The sequence below is a fragment of the Mercenaria mercenaria genome, chromosome 3 (assembly GCF_021730395.1).
Source record: "Mercenaria mercenaria strain notata chromosome 3, MADL_Memer_1, whole genome shotgun sequence".
NCBI classification, from domain to species: domain Eukaryota; kingdom Metazoa; phylum Mollusca; class Bivalvia; order Venerida; family Veneridae; genus Mercenaria; species Mercenaria mercenaria.
This window is the reverse complement of record NC_069363.1, coordinates 73,197,097-73,212,827: the sequence shown is the minus strand read 5'-3', so window position 1 is coordinate 73,212,827 and position 15,731 is coordinate 73,197,097. Positions and strand designations below refer to the sequence as shown.

Genomic DNA, 15,731 nt, shown 5'->3' with positions numbered 1-15,731 from the left:
ACTTAATAATAAAAATCTTCATCTTTAAATTTAAGTTCATGCAGATTAACTTCAAAACGTGGAAAGATTTCTCTGTATTACCTGACCCGAGGTAGCCGAGTGAGGGAGCACCTGGTCCGTGCATTCCACTGAGTTTATTATGTGTCCAGCTAAAAATGGCTTATATTTTGACAGACTGTAAACAAATTGATGATAATGACCGTCCCATGTGTCAGATGGAGGCTTAAGATGAACTTTTCAAAAAATGTAGCTTATTTTAACAATTTTTAAGTGGTTTATATTATAAATAAGATATACTCAATATGCAGGTTTTAAAAAAAATAAAGAAATTTTGTCAACTATTGTGTAATCCTGCAATTTGTATATCATAACATCAGTGTATAGTATAACATCATTATATATTATATTGTAACATCATTATATATTATATTATAACTTGTAAAGATATATATATAAAATACAGTCAATTCAGTTTTTATGTAGGTGTTCCACCTGTATCATAAAAGAAGAAAAAAATGGAAGTTATTTATCAAAATAATCAAAACAAGAAGGAATTTATTTGCTGTAAGTAACATGTAGGGAAAATTCAGTTTACCAGAACTTTAAATATTTTCAAATGCATCCATAAAAATATATTTTTTGCTAATTCAGTTGCTGATATTTCTAAAATCATTAAATTATGCACAATTATGTATTAATGAATGAGACAAACTTGAAATATGATGCATTAATTTGCATGAGAAATGAAAGGAAAAAGGGAAAAAGGAACTGAAGTATTGACTTACAAAATGTGATACATATATAAAAAGTACATAGTAGGTCTGCTTGAAATAAATTAACCTGTTTCAAAATAATCAAATAAAAAAAGTGATTTTCGGTTGGGAAGACTTCATTATGCAAACAATTTTTATCTGCTTCTTTTTATAGAAAGACATGAATGAATGAACAATTAACTGAAAAAATAAATAGATTGACTGGTTGTGTTGTGTGCTAGTTACCAGTATGTATTAATGAAATTTCTATTCTTGCTAGTGTACAATTTATACACTGACACTTTTAGACTCGGACAAACCGTAGTAGACACTGTGATGATCAAATTGTAGGCTTTGTTACATTAAGACGTTGTCCAAAAAGAGGTTAAAATTGTTTTAAATATTAAAAGAATATTGATGAAAGCTTAGGTGATCTTGTTAAAATTTATTTTTCAGTTAAGGAAATTGTGAAAGGACAAGTTAAAAAAAAAACTGTAGGGTCACAAATGTAGCAGTATTCAATAAAACTGAAAGTTGAGATAATCTTAATTTTTTAAGTATGACATGCAGCCATTTTTGAACAGATGGTAAAAGGTATCACAAAGAAAGAAGGAGCAGATATTCTTTTAAAGACATTATCTTGTCTGTAATGATAAAATAAGCTGTTTTCTTTTTTATGAGATGACTGCTAAATATCAAATTTATGCAAAACAGAATAATAAAATGTTTACAACTCATTAAGTGACAGCTTCATAAATTTTTGTCCATTTTTCCACATTCTTATGACTATTCAGTCAATGTCCATTTGGACATTATGAGCAAAAAATGGTTACTTATTTAATTTTGAAATTTCATCTTGCAGAATTGTTGATAATACTATTATAGCCTTTATTAATTTCCTGCAGACATTACCATCTCCATCTGGAAATCGAGGGAAGGATTCACCTGGTGTAGGGGCAGCTTCACAAGCCAGATACGAGGTCAGTTATCTCACTTACCAAATTGAAATTCAATAGATAAAAATTATCAAGAGATTTTATACTGCTTATGTATTAGATGATAATTAATGTTACTTTCTGAGGATTCTAACGTGATTGTTCTTAACAAAGTTTCAGTATGAAGTCTTGATTACTGACACCAACAGACACTTATTGGTTATGGGAAACTAATTCTGTTTTGTAGTATTAGTGCATATGTTGAGATTGTGTACTATATACCAGTTTATCCAGTTATCTGTCATGGGGAAAAATTGCTTTTGTTTTATTGTGACGACTTTGCTGGCCACAAATATGTAGACGATGTAGTCAAACGAGAAATTCACAGCCACAGAAATCCCCGTCTGTCTGTTCTTATTAAATTATTTGTTCCTCTTGACGATTAAGTACCTCATCTGGGCAAATGCTATTGAGATGATCTGATTGGATAAATCTATGTCTGTCTATCCAATCAAATTGTAATTAATCATTTTCTGCGGTGACAGCTATAGTGCTGTTTGTTTTATATTGTTCCATTAATTAGTGCATCTGTGTGAAAATTTGCGTCTTTCCTGAAGTATTGTTACTGTAATTTGGTCTTAATCAATTTACCAAGTGAAGAAGTCTTTGATGAAGAAAGGCCGCATTGCCAAATATGGTCATATACCGTACTTAACAGAGTTACTTGCAAATTGATATGTTAAGTAGTTAGTCCACTAAAGGTGGATATCTGACAGGTAATTAGAGAACTTTTCACAGTATCTTATTATCAAATAATAATTCCTTGCTAGCTTCAACAAAACTGACTTATGGGATTTGTCTTGATAACAGTGCATTATGGGAAGGTTTTGTTATGAGATTGCATCATGGGATACATGTTTATTGAAGTTATTTATTTATGGATTTTCTGTCCAGTACTTCTTACAATTGTGCTAATCCATGACCATCAGTTAAATGATAGTTTGAAGAAGAGTTAAAAGCATTACAAAATGCTTGAATTAATATGAACATTGATAAAAGTTGTGGTTAGTGTTCCTGTATAGATTAATTTACAGTTTACTGGAATCTCACTATCTATAAAGACGTATAATCAGTTAACTTTTCATTGTATAATTACATCATTGTATGAGATTTACTGGGTATTTTATACATTTACATTAAGATAAGGTGTGAATCAGTGAACAATGTTTCCCCGGTAAGTCCCGATAATCATTTTATGATTAAGACGTCACATTCATGTATTGACATGGCGGAGAGCAGTAGATGACAGCAGATCAAACGAGAATTGTTGGATTTCCGCGGATGACAATTCACTACAAAGTTACTTCAAAGTTGATGTTTAATCCACATTTTAGCAGGGATTTGAGTCTATTCAGAGAGTAGCTTATCAAAAATCCATTAGTGTTTTTGTTGTATTCATACTTAATGTTTGAACTGTGAATATACATTTTTGGGGAGAATAAATTAACACTGTTCTGTAATGAGTTTGAAATGATGATTTAATGAGCTTGAAATTTACACAAAGAAGTTGACATTTTCTTTACCACCACGTGTTTAGATACAAAGTGTTAGTTGATTATTTTTGCACTTTTTGCAGTCTTTAAGTGGTGAAGTTTTATTCATTGCGTTTACAATCCATTAAATAATATTTTCTTATTAAGGAATTTCTGATTTTTTTTTTTTGGTCATGAAATTTTTAGGAGTAGCAATTTATCAATCGATACTGCTTAACATCAGTTTTTTAATGTAAAATAAATGTCTTGTAGGCATTTTAGTAGATTTGTCTGAAAAATTTACCAAAATGTGTTATACCTAGCATGGAGGTATTGTTCACCTTGAAGGCAAAGATCAAAAGAAAGTTATAGGGCTAATTAGCGCACAGACAGTCCTTGTATCTCTCTTCTACAAAGCAGTCGCTGTTTATATTGCTAATAGATTTAGGCATTATGATGTCATGATTCGAATTACAGATGGTAAAAGAGCTGCCAATTGGTGTGATTTTGTGCGATTTTGACAATAAAATGTGACAGGCTGTGCGGCAAATGATGGAGAAACATATTGACAGCCCCTCCAGTTAGAAAAGATCCTGTTGTCCCTCAACATTATCGGGTTACGTCTCGAACACTTCAAATGTGTCCACGTGAATTTAGATTACAATTTAATCGAGAGAAAGGGCTACTTGTAGTATCTTATTTACATTGATCATGGTGTAATTTTTAACAAAATTTCTTCTCATCTTCCTTTTGTTGTTTCTTTGTTCTTCAGATCAATCTAAAGTGTAGTAAATAATCTATTACATACAAAATTTTATATTGAGTTTACATAGAAGTGCTGAAATTTAAACTGGATTAATATTTCCTAATGGACTTTGAAAAAAAAATTATGTCAGGAAATTTCTAATATGGGGTATATCAGGCTGCATTTTGGGTTACACAGGTGTTCATTTTTTAGGCAGCTCAGAAAGTTGTGCTGTTTGATGTAATATTAGGGTTTACGCTTTCATAAACAAATTTGGATTATTCCGTTCTTTTTTTGGAACAGTTAAAGCTATGGGTCTGTCAGTGTCATTCACTGTCTAAATTCTGTCCTTATTCAGTTGCTCAGGGGCCTCCGTGGCCGAGTGGTTAAGGTCGCTGACTTCAAATCACTTGCCCCTCATCGATGTGGGTTCGAGCCTCACTCGGGGCGTTGAATTCTTCATGTGAGGAAGCCATCCAGCTGGCTTACGGAAGGTCGGTGGTTCTACCCAGGTACCCGCTCGTGATGAAATAATGCACGGAGGGGCACCTGGGGTCTTCCTCCACCATCAAAGCTGGAAAGTCGCCGTATGACCTATCATGTGTCGGTGCGACGTTAAATCCAACAAAAACAAAAAAAAAAAAAATTATTCAGTTGCTCAGACATGCAACAAATCTATTTATTGTGAACTATGGTAACAGAAAGTGTTACTTTTTAACATTTGACCGAAATCATTTCTACCCCATCTCCGATGTTACCATTCTATTCTAATATGAGCGAGATTTATTGTACATTGTAATTAAAGGGACATTAGTGACACTTGACACTTGTCTTGTGCCCGCCTCGTAGTTTCTCTTTTACGTATTACACCTTCTCACCTATTGACTGTTGTGTGTACGACAGTATCTCTTTTACACGATGACTCACCTATCTCATCCTTTAACTTGATACATCTCTCCACGACTAAGTGAAAAATTGCATGAAACAGAGTAATCACATTCATTAAGATGTTTGAGAGATTTTAATTTATTTTTTTTGATTTTCTGATTTTTTTCTTTCTGTATAAATGACAGGTCATTATATACTGCTATCTTCAGTATGATAGTTTAACCTTATTTGTATGCTTGTGGGTTAAGTTTTAAGGGTGTGCTAGGGTCCTGGGGTATAGAAATTTGATACATTGAACGCAATGATTAGATTTTATCACATTTAGGGATGGAAATTTAAAACTGCATACATTCTATCACTGATAAATCAAACAAGTATTTTATTGTCAGCATATTGATGCATTAAGTGCATTTTCTACACTAGAAAAAAAAGATCTTGTCCATTCCATTGTAATCCACATCAGTTTTATATTGTGCGGTTGTTTATAACGTAAAATATATTCAGCTTAACTTTCAAAGTAAGGATGTTATTCAATTTATTTTAACTTTCTGTTTTTATGTGGGGATCATATTTAGAAACGTGAAACACTAACGGTTTGAAGTTAGAAATAAAATCTTTTGTTATGCATTTGATAAAGTGGCCAGCTCACTTAAGTAGAAAGTGTATAAAGACTTCAAGAAAATTCTATCGCCTTTCAATATGTACAGTTGTCATGTATTAATTACGCGTTTGTCCAAATATTTCTTTTGAAATACAGAAAAATGCTAATAAAGTGACTAAATTATAAATTCAAGATTCCCCAAAGCAAACTATTGGCTGAATTTTCAAAGGTAAAATTACATATGAAGTAGACTGAATTAGGGATTTGTAATGATTGAAGAATCATTAAGAAAAGAAATGTTAAAATGAATGAAGATTGTCATTGAATGCACTAAGTAGCCTGTTTTATTTAAAATTACATGCAGAGAAAATATAAATCATGCATTGTAGAAAACTGTAAAACATACGAGGGAGAACAGACAGTTTGCAAGAAGAATAATTGCAAGACACTGCAGGCATTTTTACAGTGTTCTTGAGTACAAGTCAAACAGTGCAGTCTCTACTGTATATAAGATTTTGTTAACTTTTCCTTTTGGCTTCAAAGTGAAAAAGAGACTTATATTCCTTTGAGGAGGAATTGTACTTTTACCATATGCTGTAGCAGTCATTAAATCTTAGTTAAATTTGAACTTGAAATAGATACTTGGACTTAATAAGTCATTTTCGTACATCAAAAATAAGACTGAAACCTTTTATGAATGTGCTTACATAATAGTCAGTCCTCCCCAGTTTAGTCCCTGAAATGTATCCTTACCATCCAAAACAAAGAAAAATGTTTTTAGTTGAAGAAGTTCTACCCAGGTGTTGGATATCGGAATTGTCTTAAGCTGTCTTTAAAAGGAGGAAGAGAATTAACATTATACTTAACCTTACATCTACTTACCATGTCATAATATAATCTTGTAATTCCATGTTACTGAAAAGATGTTTTATTTTATACTTTCAGAATTATTTACGGATCCAGAATAACAGACAGGCAAGACTTGGTGGTGAGTTACCTTTAATTTGTTGCATCTTAGTTATTATTTAGTGGTGTATGCCCTAAAACAATCTATTCAGAACTGTAATTAGATGAATGTCAAATATATTTCAGTTTGAATTACATGTTTCAGAAATCTCATTTGCATATTAATGTAAACTCTTACATATTCATATAAGAAAGTTGAGTGCAGAACTGCCTTTGCAGTGTAAATATGATTTTATGTTTATTATATGTAACAAGTCAGTTACTGTTCCAGTTAGAAGTCGAACACGCAAGAAGAAGTTAGAGGAAACTGTTTGTCCTGTGTGCAATAAGAAAGTATCTGGAACTCCAGAGGAATTGAATGAACATGTTGAACTCTGTCTGAAAAAGGTACATGTATGTGTATGTATCTTTAGTTTGAAACAGAAAGACAACATAACATATTTTGTTGAACCATTTTCTATAGTTTTTCAAATGCACAACATAACATCTTTTGTTGAACCATTTTCTATAGTTTTTCAAATGCGCAACATACCTGTTTTGTTGAACCATTTTCTATAGTTTTCAAATGCACAACATAACATGTCTTGTTGAACCATTTTCTATAGTTTTCAAATGCACAACATAACATGTTTTGTTGAACCATTTTCTATAGTATTTCAAATGCACAACATAACATGTTTTGTTGAACCATTTTCTAACGTTTTCAAATGAACAACATAACATGTCTTGTTGAACCATTTTCTATAGTTTTCAAATGCACAACATATGGTTTTTTTTTACCATTTTCTATAGTTTTCAAATGCACAACATAACATATTTTGTTGAACCATTTTCTATAGTTTTTCAAATGCACAACATAACATGTTTTGTTGAACCATTTTCTATAGTTTTCAAATGCACAACATATGGGTTTTTTTACCATTTTCTGTAGTTTTCAAATGCACAACATAACATATTTTGTTGAACCATTTTCTATAGTTTTTCAAATGCACAACATAACATGTTTTGTTGAACCATTTTCTATAGTTTTCAAATGCACAACATAACATGTCTTGTTGAACCATTTTCTATAGTTTTCAAATGCACAACATAACGTCTTGTTGAACCATTTTCTATAGTTTTCAAATGCACAACATAACATGTTTTGTTGAACCATTTTCTGTAGTTTTTCAAATGCACAACATAACATATTTTGTTGAACCATTTTCTATAGTTTTTCAAATGCACAACATAACATGTTTTGTTGAACCATTTTCTATAGTTTTCAAATGCACAACATAACATATTTTGTTGAACCATTTTCTATAGTTTTTCAAATGCACAACATGTTTTGTTTTCTAAAGTTTTCAAATGCACAACATAACATATTTTGTTGAACCATTTTCTATATTTTTTCAAATGCACAACATAACATATTTTGTTGAACCATTTTCTATAGTTTTTCAAATGCACAACATAACATGTCTTGTTGAACCATTTTATAGTTTTTCAAATGCGCAACATACATGTTTGGTTGAACCATAGTGTATATTTGGGTTCATAACATAGTTTTTTGACATTTTTGAAGTAAGACCTTGTACAGGTTGAAGAGTATGACACAGCATATATACACCTTACAGTACATAAAAACAATGTGTGTGGTTACTAATTCATTCAACAAAAACTGGATAGCAAGGAAACTTACGGATCAAATGAACTACATGATATGTAAAACTATTCAGGGTATTTTCTTTCTAAGTTTCACTTATGATAATAATTATAGTTCTGTTTGATACTGCAAATCTGATACAGGGTTTTTCATAAAATTTGGCTTTTTGTTTTTGGCAACATCTGTATATAATATTGTTCAGGTTAAGAAAAGAACTATATTATTTTACTGAGATGTAACAAATGTTGAAAAAAAAAAGGTTAAATTGTTCCTTAAAATACTACCTATTGTCATGTGATGGGGTTTATTATTTGTTACGTTCATCTAAATGTGTAACATTTGGTGAAATTTTTTATATTCATTCAACTTTGTGGAAAGATGCAGTTTTCACTAAATTTCGTAAGGGATAGGCCACTTGCATACTTAACAAGACAAGTATATTGCAGTATATGAGCCATGCCATGAGAAAACCAACATAGTGGGTTTGCGACCAGCATGGATCCAGACCAGCCTGCGCATCCGCGCAGTCTGGTCAGGCTCCATGCTGTTCGCTAACAGTTTCTCCAATTCCAATAGGCTTTAAAAGCGAACAGCATGGAGCCTGACCAGACTGCGCGGATGCGCAGGCTGGTCTGGATCCATGCTGGTCGCAAACCCACTATGTTGGTTTTCTCATGGCACGGCTCATATTATGAACTCATTCAACTGGTTTAACGTTATAGTAATTGAGTTTGTATTGTACAAACAAAAATTAAAGAGCCGACCTAAAATGTCAGAATCCATTAAATAAGTAAAGCTTGTTTATTTTCAAAAGTCGAAATTTTCTGGAAATGACACAATCTAAATTAAGTAAATTTCTGTAGCAGTAATATATCAGCATATCAGGATTTAATATGACTGAAATTATACATTTCTTACATTCCATGTTTGCATTATTCTTGTTTACGTTTACGTTTAGAACAAACTTTCCTCACACCCTTTACCTCTTTTTAAGTATGTTCAGGAGTGGTGGAAAAACCTTCTTGGATTTTAATACTGTCAATTTTCAGGGCTAAATTATGTTGACAATTTTTTTTCTACAAATAAATATTGCTTTTTGATGATTAATTCAAAACTAACCAAGGCATTTTGAAAATTCAAAAATTCTTTACCACCATTGTAGTGCCTTAGAATGATGTATAAAATAAATGGTTACCAGTACATCTCAAAGAGAAACCAAGGAAAATCTTTTAAGCGTGAAGGAGGATCTAACAGTAGGCCATGAAATCACATCAGCTAAATGAAAGAGTGAACTGGTTTCTTGTAACTATTGTAGAAAACAAAAGGCTTATTTCTAATCTCACAGATTTTACCTATTCAAAGATGGAGTAATTATAATTGTTTGCACAAATTTCAGAGATCACCCAGTCACAATAAATATCGAAACATGGCAGTGTCATTTACCTGTATCAAAACACCTCGGTAATCCATTTAAACATTTTGCAGGTGTTTTATTTATCTGTTATCAGCAAGTTTATCATCAGAGACCTGTTTGAATTGCATTGGACTGTATGGTTGGTGTTTTTCAGCGTGATGACGAGCTAGAGCCGGTTGATGTGGAAGCAGATAATGAACAATACGAGGAATACACATGGGCAGGACAGACTCGCATACGAGCTTCATCTATGTTAGATGGCGGCTATGCTGGTAATTATTTGCAAACTCAGAAAATTTGAAATGCTGTAAAATCAATTTATTTTGTAGGCATGAATTGTCAGGGTTATGGCAAAAGCAGCTTTTTCATTGGGATTTAAATTTGTTGATTTCAACCTTAGTAGATTAAATAGATGGGAGTTTTATTTGTTTTTTTTTAAGCAACCACATTTTATCACTCCCTTTACTTGCTGCTTAACCTTTACCCTGCTAAATTTCTAAAATGGACTGGTCCATCATTCAATTTGGGCAATACCATTTATTATTCGAAGGGGTGTTCATAGAAAATTTACTGACTGAAAAGCAAACAGTGCAGACCATGATCAGCCTGCACAGATGCGCAGGCTGATCTTGGTCTGCACTGGTCGCAGAAGCAGAATGATTTGTGGTCAGCAGGCTAAAGGTTAATACAAGTTTGGCTGTTGCAATATACAATGATCTACTGTATGGTTAGTCAATTGAAGCCCATTTCTTATGCAGTGCAGTGCAGGTTACATGTTCAACCTGTAAACATATAAACTATAAGATTCACTGCTTTACTGTGAAATTGTGTACATACATGTTCTTAAAGCAGGAAGCATTCACTCTTACCTCAGCATGCTAACAAATTTTGTCAACCGCCTCAGTATCCTAGTGGTTGAACATCTGCTACAAGCGTGGGAGTCGTGGGTTTGCTTTCTGTCCGCGTCAAACCAATGATGTAAAAAATGGTACTAGTAGCTTTCTCACTTGGCCCTCGGTCTTAAGAGGATAGTGCTAGGACTGGTCAGCCCGGTGTCAGTATATTAATGTGACTGGGTAGGGTATCATGTCACATGTCTATGGCATGATATTCCAGTGAAGTTGGGCATTGTGCTCAGTGCTACAAGTAGACACCATTGTTTTTATGACTGAAAAATTGTTGAAAAAGATGCTAAACCCGAACACATGCACAAATTTTGTCCTCCATTAACTTTGGCTCTAGCTGTAAATGTTGTGTTACAGGTTCAGGATTTCAGATAGCCAGCTGCAGCAGCCAGGGTCAGGATGAGGACTGTGATCTCAATGTTGATGATGATGATTCAGAAAAATATGGCAAACCTCAGTATCCTTTCTATTTTGACCATAGTTTTGATAAATTAGCCCATGAAGTGTAATGTAAAATCTTCATATATTTGCTGCGAAATCATTTGTTTTTGTGGGCAGAAATTTAGTATTGTTTCTGAAAATAGCTATTTTATATGGATACGAAGTTGTGATTTCGGTTTCTGCAGATAAAATGAATGGAAATTTTATTTGTTTATGTGCCTCCCGGCCCCACATTTAAACTTCAAAGAAGAAGGGATATATTGTATTGCTTATAGTCAATAGACCATTTGGTCACACATTAGGCAAACATCATAGAACTACCTATAGTAAGTAGATGACCCCTATTGTTTAGGGAATTAGTAGGTCAAAGGCCAAGGTCACAGTGACTTGAAACACATTAAGAAAAGGTGGTCTACAGATACCAGTCTCCATAAGATGATTGCTTCCTGTAAGCAGATGACCCCTATTGTTTTGGTGTTTTGTAGGTCATAGGTCAAGGTCACAGTGATTTTGTGACTGAAAGCTGATTGTCATACTGTCATCAGAAATCATAAAATGATTGCCTATGGTCAGTAGTAGGTCTCTGTTGATTTTGGAGTTGGTAGGTCAAAGGTCACAGCATACAGATTAAATATCTTTTTGCCTACAACACAGTTCATCATTGGAAGATAAGTGTTTTACTAATAGCTGTTGTTAGAATTTGATTTTTGTTCATTGATGTGCAACATGAAATCCACAAAAATTAGTCCCACATAAATACATGTATTAATAATTTCACACAATTATTTTTCTACTTTGCATGGCTGCTGTAATAGGAAAGTGTTGTATTTGGTTTTTCTGCAAATGTTTTAAAGCCTAGCATTTTTTCTCCACTATTCGTAGAATAGGGGTGCTCTTCTACTTGCCCTAGCGTCTGCGTGAGCTTTTTTGGTTAATGTTTTTTGGCAACCTTTGTTTTTCTGTCATATCTTTGTTACTATTGCTTATACCTTACTGTAACTTCACATAAACATTGTCCAGCATAAAAACAACATATGTGCAGGGGCTGGGCCCATTATACCCAAGGTCAAGGTCACCAAGGTGTTATACTTGGGTTATTTTTAAGGTTAATGTTTTTCAGCAACCTTGTTTTTCTGTCATATTTGTATTTTTGACCAAATTATGCCCCTTTCATACTTAAATTTTTTGACAAACTTCATTTTCTATACATAAGTTTGGTATTATATAAGATAATGACTTGAAACTCAAAATATATCTTTACCATCATCGTCTGCATGTGTGGTAACAATCCCAATAACTCTTTTTGTGTTCTTGACGGAATTATGCCCCTTTCTTACATTAAGCTTTTGGGCAAACTGTTTTCTGGACATAACTTTAGTACAATATAAGATAATGACTTGAAACTTAGTAGAGGTCTCTTATTGAGACATAAATTCATTTTACTGTCATATTGCCAAATAGTGGAGCGCGCTGTCTTATGGACAGCTCTTTTCCTTTTGGTAATATGGGGTGAGGGTTGAAAGCTGTATGTAAAATTGTTTTATTCTGCTAGTGTTACCCATGTGTAAAGGGAAGTGACATGTAACAGATATTTAGAATAGTTTAGGCAAAAAGAGCACATATTTTAGTTTCAGTTACCAGATAAATTTCTTGTGTATCACGACCACCTTTGTTGACTTGCTAAATTTAGAGCAGTATGTAAGATGAGAAAGTTTCTAGTTTTCAGTGTTATTGTCATTATCCAAATGTTGTTGTTTTTTGTGCTGGGGATTTTTGTTTAGAATTGGATATTTACTGTGTATATTCTTTGACCGATACAAAGATACAGTGAAGTGGATGTGATACCTTGTGCTTCTGATGAGCCAAATGAAGACAGGGAAAGAGAGGCCCTGAGAGGGGCATTTTTAAGGTGAGAAATAACATGCCTGATTTGACTTGGAACAGTTGGGACTGTTTTAAAGATGGTTTGTTAATAGAAGAGGTGATAAGCCAGTTTCTTTGCTTTAAAATGAGACTGTAAACCGAAAGAGATAACTTGAAAAAAAAAAAATACAGTATTACTTAAAAGTATATTTATAAATACTTCGGTTATTTTCAGTAAGAACAGTAATAACCAGTTGCAGTGCTTTACCAAAAGAAATAACTGAAAAATAAATGTCAGTATTTGCATTACTTTGAAGTTTATAATAACCAGAAATTATATTTTATTATTTTCAGTACCGCTGATGCTCCGACCATTCTAAAGAGTCACAGTCGACTAACAAATACAGGTACATTTTGTAGTCAGACAAAATTTGTACTGTTTGTTCAGAAATATTAATCCAAATTCACAATGCTAAATCTTTACTGAATACCTATCTAGAGATGTTTCATATTTTTGTTTTGCCATAATGTTAAACAATTTCGAAGTAGAAATACCAGAAAGACATGTTTTAAAATTGTTCTTTCCATATGTCCCTTGCAGTGGTACTTTGTTAGTCATCTGTCGTTAGATTGTTACTTTAAATAACTTCTGCTCATGAGCCACATGATAGATCTTCTTCAGGCTTAATCAGAAGCATCATTTCATGGCCTTATCTCAGTTTTGTTCAAAGGGTTCTGCTTGAGCCAGTTCGTGATCCCCAGAGCTAACAGATAGACCTCCAAACAACTTCTTATAACCACTTGATAGTCATAACCAAACTGTCTCTAGCATTCTTGTAATGTCCATTCTAAAATTTGATGTCCCTCACTTCTTTGACGGAAAAAAAAACATGACAGAACTACAGTTGCTATGGCAACAAAAAGAAAACTTCAAAAATTCTTCCCTGAATCCACAATATCTGGAGGTTATGTATTTTGTGTGAAGTATTATCAGATGGACATGTTAAAAACATAAAAATCATATCCCTTGATGTATATAGAAACAAAACAATACCAGTAGACCAGTAAGGATAGAAGAATGGTGTCTTGTTGACTGATACCTGATTACCATAACTGTTTATTTGTTTATGCTTCAATGATGCATGTGTCTCACTGCAGGTTGTATTTTATCTGTAGATATAGAAGGTGCTTATAATCCCGAGGATAGTGTATCATCACATATAAAGTGTGAGCCTCATGATGACAAGGAATCAGTAGAAGTTGGTGGTTCTGCTGGACAAATCATCACGGCATTGAGATGTCGCCTCAAGGAGAAAGACGAGAAACAGATCTCGCCAAAATGTCTCATATGTATGGTGAGTTATGCTTGAATTAAGTGATAATCTGTTTTTTATGTCTCCCACCACACAGTGGTGTGGGAGACATATTGATTTACTCCTGTCTGTGTCCGTGTGTGTGTGTCTTTCACAAATATTGTCTACGTTTCTTAACATTTCTCATCCAATCTTCACCAGATTTGAACAAAATGTGTTTGACCAAAAGTCCTCGGCCAAGATCGATAACTTGCCAAATCAACCCAGGCACTTCAGAATTATGGCCCTTGAATTACCAAAAATCACACGGGTCTTGTGTCATAAATGACTCACATATTACTAACCATGTAAATAGTAGTATTGGAGTCATTTATGCCTAAAGACCTAATCATGTCAGATGATTAGGCAGTTACAGTCCTCGTGCATGGTTGATTCATATACCACTATTCAGATGATTAGGCAGTTGTGGGGAGACATGCGCTTTTCTTAAAAGCAGTTCTAGTTGTTTACAATGTACTTAGTTGGTGTTTCTACCCAAGTTCCAGTCCATACCAGAAATAATGTCTGGAGGGGCACCTGGAGATCTACCGGCATCATGCAAGCTGGAAAGTCGCCACATGTTTTAACCATGTAGAACAACTAATATAAAGCTTTGTATTATTGTAATGTGATAAGATGGAAGAAATAGAAAGCACAAGTGACACAAAGAAATTTACAGCCAATTTTGTATTTATTTCAGGAGCCGTATAACAAACCAGTGGCATCAACTCAGTGTTGGCATGTACATTGTGAAGAATGCTGGCTTAGAACAATGGTATGTACCTGTAATAACTTCCATACTAACTGCACAGACTGAACTAAAATTAATGAACAAATTTGTTGCACTCACTTGGTAGCAGCTGGCTTGCTTTGAAAGCACAGAACAGATGAAGTAAAAACATTGCATGATAGGATTTTAATCTACCTCTTTCAAGTCTTTAACTTGTCTGCTGTAATCGGAGGCCTTTCACATTTTCTGTATTGTCTTACAAAACTTAATTTTTTATTGCAGGGAGCTAAAAAGTTGTGTCCTCAGTGTAACATGATAACATCACCAGCAGATCTACGCAGAATCTATTTATGAGAATACTGGCCAGTCTAGGAATCCATAGTCAAGGTCTTCTTGTACAGGAATGTCTATACTGCTCTCGGGGAATGAATTTACTGGCACAGACTAGAGAAAAGCTGACATATAGAGGGTTTCTCCACCTGAAATTAATAACAAGGATGTCTTGAAAATGGATCTACGCAGCAATATGTGAAAGCTTTTTTTTCACAAGCTGGTAGAATAAGACATAGGTGAACAGTTCCTGCAACACTTCTATGATCTGTGAAGAAATTGTAATGCAAGTCTGTTTGAAGCAAGAGATGATTTGCACTAGTACAGAACACCTCGGACAGTATAGTTTTAGTAGAAACGATAATGAGTCAAAATGAGTTTAATCTGTTCGACTCTTTGACACAACAAAATGGTCCAATCTCTGATATATGGTACCCTTTAAGACTTGATTTTTTTATAGATTTTACAGTGCTCTCTTATTTTCTTTAATGGGTCTGAATGTTAAGTTGTTTTTTTCTGTTGAATAATCTTGACCATTATTTGGTGTGTAAAATTAGAGATTGTTTTGTATTTATGTTTTTTGTTAAAATGTATACAAAATAGTACATATATTAAATGAATGAAATTCA

At 33.4% G+C, this 15,731-nt stretch overlaps 1 protein-coding gene across 2 annotated transcripts in view; it reads left to right on the top strand.

The window, feature by feature from the left end:
* Positions 1–15,731, top strand: part of LOC123524409 (E3 ubiquitin-protein ligase Rnf220-like) — a 33,557-nt gene extending 17,826 nt beyond the window's left edge. For both annotated transcript variants that reach the window (XM_045302589.2, XM_045302588.2), the window contains 10 exons: positions 1,658–1,732; positions 6,399–6,441; positions 6,691–6,806; positions 9,636–9,753; positions 10,744–10,843; positions 12,650–12,736; positions 13,045–13,097; positions 13,867–14,045; positions 14,743–14,817; positions 15,055–15,731. In XM_045302589.2, the coding sequence (XP_045158524.2) occupies positions 1,658–1,732; positions 6,399–6,441; positions 6,691–6,806; positions 9,636–9,753; positions 10,744–10,843; positions 12,650–12,736; positions 13,045–13,097; positions 13,867–14,045; positions 14,743–14,817; positions 15,055–15,126 (918 nt within the window). In that variant the 3' untranslated portion in view covers positions 15,127–15,731. The remainder of the gene's footprint in view (positions 1–1,657; positions 1,733–6,398; positions 6,442–6,690; positions 6,807–9,635; positions 9,754–10,743; positions 10,844–12,649; positions 12,737–13,044; positions 13,098–13,866; positions 14,046–14,742; positions 14,818–15,054) is intronic.